The sequence below is a fragment of the Trachurus japonicus genome, unplaced genomic scaffold (genome assembly GCF_045865225.1).
Source record: "Trachurus japonicus isolate A0001 unplaced genomic scaffold, Traja_1.0 AP030607.1".
Lineage (NCBI taxonomy): Eukaryota > Metazoa > Chordata > Actinopteri > Carangiformes > Carangidae > Trachurus > Trachurus japonicus.
The window spans coordinates 1-8,814 of NW_028220740.1; the positions used below are offsets into that span (position 1 = coordinate 1).

Consider the following 8,814-nt stretch of genomic DNA (forward strand, 5'->3'; position numbering starts at 1 on the left):
ATGCCTCCGACCGATCACAACCGCCTGCTGCTCCGCTCCTCCTGCCTGCTGCTCCTCCTCCTCCTTTTCCCTGCTTGCCGGCTGCTCCCTCACTGCTCTGTGGTAACCCCTACCTGCTGCATTACTGTTGCCTTGTTACCGGGGCTTGCTGCTGCTGCTGCTGCTGCTGCTGCATTACCCTGTGGAAACTAAAACCTGTTGCTGTTGCTTTGCTGCTGTCCTACACTCCGCTCTCCCCTTGCTCTCCTCAGCCCTTGGTTAGCTAGCCCGCTAACTAAGCCAGCTTCTCTCTCTCTCCCCCTGCCTCTGCTCTGGTTAGTTGTTCAACTAGCCGGTCTGACCCCCCTTCTCCTGTCACCCTCCCTTCACCTCCCACCTGCCTTGCCCAACCTAGACCCCCCACCTTTTGCTCTGGCTAACTAACTAGCTACCGTACCTCCCCTGGCCATTAACTTTCACTCATCTACCAGCTGGCTAACTTGATGCTAACGTTAGCTACGATAGCAAGCCTCGGACTGCTACTTGCTAATCTGTGCTGAAGTTAGCTAAAAGTTAGCCTGCAAACTACTGACTGCCAATGGTACTGGTGGCTAAAAACACTTTATACTGACTGTGAACTAACATCTCGGTGAGCACACACTCGACGTGTGGTATCTCAGCCTGCTATTTTTGTGCTAACGTTTGGCCGTTCTAGCCGGTCACGGACTGTTGCTTGCTAAGCTAACTGTTAGCGGCTAACGTGGCTAACGTCTCCGGCGGCTAGCTAGCAGCTAGCGGCTAACGTCTCGGCTAGTTTACATCTCACGGACTATCTGCAACTTTGTTGCACTCTATGTGGACTCGACATGGCTTGTCTCAAGATGATAATTGTCTTCCTCCTTGTGTCTTTTTCGCTTCTCTCTCCTGCTGTACATATGAGGGAGACAACCCCTTTGGTTCCTCTCCTCTGTCTGCCTAATAGTGAAACGGACTCTACTAGCATCCAAAACAATGATTTTGTCTCTCTGTTGTGCACAATGTCTCTGGGATTACCAGTGTCTGCAAACTACATTACTCCTCCTCTGTCTTCCTGCTATGTCATGAGGCTACTTAGCAACATGATTTTGTTACCATCTCAAGTCCCTACATCTGTCAAATGTAAATACAATAACTCATCCTCTCTCTGCCGTGTTCTGATTGTGCTGTTACTCATGATTTCTGGAAATGTGCATGTTAACCCTGGTCCTTTTGACATTGCTCCCCTCTCCATTGATCCTCAGTCACGTAATCTCTGTTTTAATGACTTCTGTGACAGAAACAGCTTGGGTTTTTTGCATGTAAATGTGAGAAGTTTGGTGCCTAAAATGGATCAACTTAAAGTCTGGGTGGAGTCCTCAAATCCGCATGTCCTTGTTTTGACCGAGACGTGGCTTCGTAAATCTGTTGCCTACCCTGATACCAATATTACTGGCTATAACTTATTTCGCCAAGACAGACCATCTAAGGGCGGGGGAGTAGCAATTTACACTAAAGAACACCTACACTGCTCGGTGGTATATGCCAAATCCATTCCTAAACAGTATGATCTCCTGGTTATTCAGATTAAGCTATCAAATAATCATTCTATCAATGTGGCCGGCTGTTATCGCCCTCCTTCAGCCCCAGCCTGCACTCTTGAGGCCCTGAGCTCTGCATTGGCACCCTTCACGAGGTCTGAGTTTGTCCTGCTAGGTGACCTCAACTGGGACATGCTTAAGCCCCCCGAGAAAGTTACTCTGCAGTTAGACTCTCTAAATCTCCTTCAAATTATTACCCGTCCGACTAGGCTTAACCCAAATTCTCTGGATAAGGCCACTCTGCTAGATGTGATTCTCACTAACACTCCCTATAGGTACCATTCTGGCGTGTTTTGTAGCGACCTAAGTGACCATTGTTTTATTGCATGCATTCGCAATAACACCACTGCCAAACAGCCTGTAACCATCAGTGTTAAGCGCTCACTAAAGCATTTCAGCATTTTAGCATTCCTCTATGACTTGGCTAACGTAAACTGGCACAGAGTCAGCCTGGTTCCTACTGTGAATGATGCATGGTCCCTGTTTAAAGAGCAGTTTAGCGCTGTGGTTAACAAACACGCCCCCTTCAAGAAACAACGGATAAAAAATCGCCATAGTCCTTGGTTCACTCAAGAACTTACATCACTTCTTAAACAAAAAAATGCTGCATGGAGCAAAGCTCGCCTCTCAAATTCTCCCACAGATTACCTCAAATTCCGGCAGCTTCGAAATAAGGCCACACAAGCCGTACGGCAGGCTAAATCTGGTCATTTTAAAGCCCAATTCACTCGATGTAGCTCTGATCCCAGTGCATTTTGGAAGACAGTTAGAAAACTCCAGAACAAACCCTCATCTATGCCTGTCTCACTCAAAACAAACAACCTGGTAATCTCAGACAAGACTGCTATGGCAGATGCCTTCAATAGCCATTTCACTAAGTCTGGCCTTGTTTTCGATGCTGTTCAGCCCATCTGCTCTACTCTATCGCCATCCAATTCCCACTGCTCCTCTGACCCCCCAGCCTCCCCATACAGTTTCTCCCTTCGTCCCATCACAGAGTTCGAGGTTCTGAAGGAATTGTCTGCCCTAGACCCCCATAAATCAGCTGGATGTGATGGTCTTCCTGCTTTTTTTATTAAAGCCGCAGCTCCCATTATTGCTGCACCTATAACCGCACTCTTTAACCTCTCACTTCATACTGCTGAAATACCTTTAGACTGGAAAGAAGCTATTGTCCTCCCACTGTTTAAGGGTGGTGAGCAGTCTGATCCAAACAACTACAGACCTATATCCATTCTGCCCTGTGTGTCCAAGGTATTTGAGAAGCTTGTAAACAAACAGCTCACAGACTACCTCGACATTTCTGGTACTCTATCTGATGTACAGTCCGGTTTCCGTGCCAGGTATGGGTGTACAACAGCTACTTTAAAGGTGTTAAATGACATTACCTCTGCCCTAGACAATAAACAATACTGTGCTGCAATTTTCATTGACCTTGCCAAAGCCTTTGACTCTGTTGACCATTCCATCCTCATTAACAGGCTAAGCAGTATTGGGATCTCAGAACACTCACTGGCCTGGTTCACTCACTATCTTTCTCACCGGGTGCAACGCGTAAGGTTCGACAACTCATTCTCTCACCCCCTCCCTGTCACCAAGGGTGTCCCCCAAGGTTCAATACTTGGTCCATTACTGTTCTCCATTTACATCAATAACATTCCCCTAGCTGCTGGTAATTCTTTCATTCACCTTTATGCTGACGACACAATCCTGTATGCCTCCGGCCCATCTCCCTCCTATGTCCAAGCTACACTCCAGGATAGCTTCCTCCAGGTACAACACGCTTTCTCTCTACTGAAATTGTCTCTCAATACATCTAAGACGAAAGCTATGTGGTTTCACAGGAAGGGCGCCCCCCCCCTCTCCCCATCTCAACTAAACATCTCTACCTGTGAGGGAGCTATCCTGGAATATGTCTCCACCTACAAATACCTTGGCATCTGGTTAGACTCCACGCTTAGTTTTTCACATCACATCTCCCAGTTACAGGCTAAGGTCCGGGCCAAACTTGGTTTTCTTTACAGACACCGTTATGCCTTCACCTCTTCTGCTAAATTGAGTCTCATTAAACTTACAATTCTCCCCACACTTGATTTCGGTGACACCATCTATCGTACAGCATGTAAAAGCACCCTTGCTAAACTGGACACACTCTATCACTCCGCCATCCGCTTCGCTACAAACGCGTCCCACAACACCCACCATTGCACTCTTTACTCTTTGGTAAATTGGCCATCACTTCACACCCGCCGTCAGACCCACTGGCTCACTCTCATTTATAAGACCCTCCTTCTACGGACCCCCCCTTACCTGTCCCGTTTGCTGCACCAACTCCCTGTCACATACAACACTCGGTCCTCTCATCTCATTCTGCTAACAATCCCCAAAACCAGATCTACAATCGGCTCCGCATCATTCCAGTCAGCTGCTGCCTCTGATTGGAACATATTACAAAAACTCCTCAAACTTGACAAACTTATCTCCATTCCAACCTTCAAAGAGGCCATCTCACACCTTGTCACAGACTCCTGCAAATGTTTTCCCCCCCGTCTAACCCCTCTTCCTTTAGCCTGTATTTTTATGTTGAGTGCCCATACCTGCCGCTGGCAGCCCTGGCTCCTCCTTACATGTTGATAATCCTTGTATAGTGTCTTCGCATGCATTTCTGTGTTGTGATGTTCTAGATAACTAATTCCTCGCTATTAACCTTGCCTGTTCTAATTGAGCTGTTACATTAATTTTCTGCCCTGCCTGCTATTGCCTGCCTCGCTGCTCTGCTCATGCCTTGCTAACCTGCTTTCCTGCACAGCCATGCTGGTGTATTGTCTTTGTGACTGTCTTGCTACATGTCTGTTCAGTTGTGTTTTGTGCCTCTGCTTGTGTATTGTCTTTATGGTCGTTCTGCTGCATGTCTGTTTAGCTGTTTTTATGCCACTGTTTTTTAACTTGTACTTTTTTTCACAGCCCTCTCCCCCTCTCCCCTCAAGAAGCTTGTGCTTTTTGTCAGGCCATCATTGCAAATAAGAACCTGTTCTTAATGATTTTTCGCCTGGTTAAATAAAGGTTAAATAAAAAAAAAAACAACCAGTTACACACATGTCACACTGCTCCCTCCGACATCAGCAGGTGAAAACAGGTTGTGAAAACCTGCTAATCAAAGCTAATCACACACACACACAGAGTGTGGAGGGAGAGTGAGGTGTGTGCGTCTCGGCAGGAAAAAAGTGGGAAATCAGGAAGTTGTGTTTACAGCAGATACACACATACTCCTGCACAGTCATATGACCCAGGTGTGACTGCTGCCTGGACTTGCAGGGTTTCCCCAGTGCATTATAAGCCTGGCGGGCCGCCAGATCTTACTTGCCCCCCCGCCAGGCTAAGCATCGTTTATTTATTTATTTTTCAATCAGTTTTTGTACTCCATCAACACGCAATCAGGTGTCTTTTACATCACCTGACAACGTCACAACTTCGTTGAGCATAACAGAGAGGAATGCACCGAGTCCATGTTGACCTCGTAGCCGTTAACGTGAGTCTGCTGTAGTATGGCTAGTAGCTGTTAGCACGTCGTCCCTTGCAGCGTCAGAGCTACGGATTGACGACTGACTGGAAAGAGATGCGTGGTACATCATGTTTACGTGACTCCAGATTGTAAAAATCTCTGAGAAATAACTTTACAGTTTAACAATGGAGACACCAGGCAGTTGTTTTTAATTTTTAGTGCAAACAGTTGATATTATTTAAATAGTATTTTTTATTATTTATTTATTTAGTGGTTGATTGAACAGCATTTCAAGAGTGCCTTTCTGTGAGACTCTGCTGTAGCTGGTGTTTAAATATGTTCCATAAATGTCTTATAATAACACATGATTATGTAATATTTTCCAGTAGTTTCCAGTCAACTTTTAAAATTGATCTTATCAATCTCACCCTCATGGAATCACACATTCTAAATTCTACTGCTCCATTAATAAATCTGCTACCTATAGGGCCCTGACATCAGCCAATGGTCGGGGTCAGGCCCCCATCACAAAAAAACATGCTTGGGCGCCGGTGGGCCGCCCTACCACTGGGCTTAACAAGTTTTCTGGGGGAAAACCCTGACTTGATGTCAGCGGGTGTGTTGAGTCTCGGGTCACTGGTCCTCAGACCTGTGACACCTGAACTGGGAGCTTGTGTCTGGACCTGGTCTTGGTTCAGGATCTGGGTTTAAGTCTGGGATGAACTGGGTGTGAACCTGTTCTAGGTTGTGTGTTAGTCTCACCTGGCAGACAGAGAGCTCCGGAGCCCAGGAGCTTGCTGTAGAAGCTGGACTGGGGGGACTGGGGGGGCTGGGGGGGCTGTGGAGGGGGAGCTGGAGGTCCTGGTTCTGTTGGTCCAGACACGGCAGATGGACTGATCGCTGTCCAGGGAGGAGGGGGCTCGTCTCTGACACCTGGAGGGAAGACATACACTAATGTTGACACACTCAGAAAACACACACACACACACACACACACACACACACACGCACACGCACACGCACACGCACACGCACACGCACACGCACACGCACACACACACACACACACACCAGAGGGCAGAGAAATTCACTGTTAACTACGACAACCTGTTGCTGTCACTATGACGACCTACAGTCACACAGGTGAGATACAACCAGTCAGAGTATGAGGGGGGAGAGAAGGAGGAGGAAGACTGGTTCAGCCAATCAGAGGGGGAGGAAGAGGAGGAGGAGGAGGAAGAGGAGGAGGTGATGGGTGAGGATAGAAAGAGTCTGATGGTTTGTTGAATGACAGCGAGGAGGAGAAACAGGTTTCTGTACCTTCAGTCTGACGCTCTTCTGTTCCTCCTTCACCAACCTCCTCACAGCCGCACTCCTCCTCCTCCTTCTCCTCCTCTTCCTCCTCCTGTGGCCTCCTCCGTCCACTGTCCGACTCCTTAGGTTCGGTCTGAAGTGGGTCTGTTTCCATCGCTAGTGAGGAGGCACCCGTTGAGTCGGCCTCCTCGGACTCCTCACAGAGCGTCAGTGGTTTTGTGTTTTCACAATAAGAGTCCTCAGAGTGTGTGGCTGGTTTAACATTTTCACGATAGGAGTCTTCAAAGTGCGTCACTGGCTTAATATTTTCAGAATAAGAGTCCTCAGGGTGCGTTGCTGGTTCAATATTTTCAGAACAAGAGTCCTCAGAGTGCATCAGTGGTTTAGTGTTTTCACAATAAAAGTCCTGAGAGTGTGTTTGTTGCGTTTTGTTTTCAGAATTAGAGTTCTTTGAGTGTAACTGTTGTGTACTATTTTCAGAATAAGAGTCTTGACAGTGTGTGTGTGGTGGGCTGGACACCTCGGGGTGTGTGTGTTGTATAAGAGAGTGTGTGTTGTGTGTTTGACAGGAGTCCTCTGAGTGTGTCTGCAGTGTGTTCTCAGAATAAGAGTCTTTGGGGTGTGTTTGTAGTGCACCATTTTCAGAATAAGAGTCCTTGGGGTGTGAGTGTTGTGTATGATTTTCAGAGTAAGAGTCCTCAGTGTTGATACAAGAGTCAGTGTCTTTATCTCTGTGTGTTGCTTCACCTTCTCCCTCCTCTTCACCTTTCTCTTTTCCTTCTACTCCCTCACCTTGTTTCATCACTTTCTCCTCCTCCCATCTTTCTTGGCTCTGTTGCACAACTACAACCTGAACCTCCTCTTCCACCTCTACCTCCTCTGCATCTTCCTCCTCTAACTCATCATCTCCCTCTTCATCCAACTCCTCCTCACCAACTCTATCTGTCTCTTCACTTTCATCTTCCTCCTCCATTTCTCCTCCCTCCTCAGCAATGTGTGTGTGTGGCACCAAATCTTCATCCCTCATACACTTGGCTTCTTCCAACTGTTTCACCTCCTCCTCTTCCTTCTCTTCAGCTGACTCTACACTTTCATGCTTCTTTTCCTGCCTCACCAACAACTCTCCCTCTTCCCTCTTTTCCTCTCTCTCCTCCTCTTTAACCTGCTCCTCCCGTCTGTGTTCTCCGTTAGGTTCAGTGTGTAGCTTCACCTGTCTGTCTGAGTCGGTACCTTCTGTTTGCTCCTGTGACGCCCGGCGCGCCAACCGGATGGCAGAGGCTTCCTCAACCTGAGGAAGAGGAGAAGAGGAGGAGGTGGAGGGGTTGCTGGGGGCGACGGGGGTGAGGACGACAGGTCTGCAGGAGTCCTGGTTGAGGTTTTCCTCAATGAGCTTGGAACAAAACCCCGTGTGGGAAGTCACCTCCACACAGGCCCAGGAGGAGTGTGTGTTGCTGTGAGGAGTGTGTGCTGCTGCAGCAGAGTGTGTGTGTGTTGTTGGAGCTGTGAGTGTGTGTGTGCTGCTCCGGGCTCTGTGCTGCTGGCTGATGGACTGGGTCAACGAGCCCTTCTGGGGGGAAAACCGAGGCAGCTCCGTCAGCTCCACGTACTCCCCCTCCGAGTCCTCGGCTTCGCTGCTCGCTGGTGATTGGTTGGTTTTTGTAGCGGATGTCCGGCGGTCCTTCCCCCTGGACTGAACGTCACACAGATCATGTGGCGCGTTAATCGATGCGTCGCCATCCTTAGGGATGGACTCCTGGTCGTCCTTCAGGGTAGTGTGGGGCCGGCTGATGAACTGTGGGTAAACTAGGTCCTCCCAGGGGACCCTGAACACGTCCCCGTGGGCGGAGAGGACGCAGCGCTGCAGCCGGGACGCTCCTCGCTGCTCCCTCTCCCTGTTGACAGAGTCCAGCCATGCCATGCTGAAGAGGGACCGCAGGGCTAACTCCGACACCTCCTGCTGCTCCACATAACGGCTGCCGGCCGACACACTGCACAGGAGCAAACGGGGGGAGGGGGCGGCACCGCTCCTGCAGGCGGCACCGCGTGGCCGAGGAGGAGGAGGAGGAGGAGGAGCTGCAGGTGAAACCAGCAGGTAGAAGTCTCCTGGACGGAGGAGACGCTGGTCCAGAGGACAAAGCTGAACAATCACCTTCTCATGGACACACAGAGGCCAACCCTCATGACGAAACAACACACCACAGTGCTGCACCTGAGTAGGAGGAGGGAGGGAGGAGGAAAGGTGGAAGAGGAGGAAGAGGACAAGGGGATCATTATTAAGTCAAGTTTTTGCTGAACTACATGTTATTAATTTTCACTAAAACCCTTAAAGAGACAACGAGGAGTTTGTAATTTGGTTATAAAAGAGTCTCATATTAATGTGGATGAATCTACGTTACCCACTTG

General features: G+C 48.7%; 1 protein-coding gene across 1 annotated transcript; it reads right to left on the minus strand.

The window, feature by feature from the left end:
* Positions 1 to 5,859: 5,859 nt before the first annotated feature.
* On the minus strand, positions 5,860 to 8,560 carry LOC146960200 (uncharacterized; the record flags this gene model as incomplete). Its single annotated transcript, XM_085772542.1, has 2 exons — positions 5,860 to 6,030; positions 6,418 to 8,560. Coding segments are annotated over 2 exons (2,314 nt in total), but the record flags the coding sequence as incomplete, so codon positions are not given.
* Between the last annotated feature and the right edge of the window lie 254 nt (positions 8,561 to 8,814).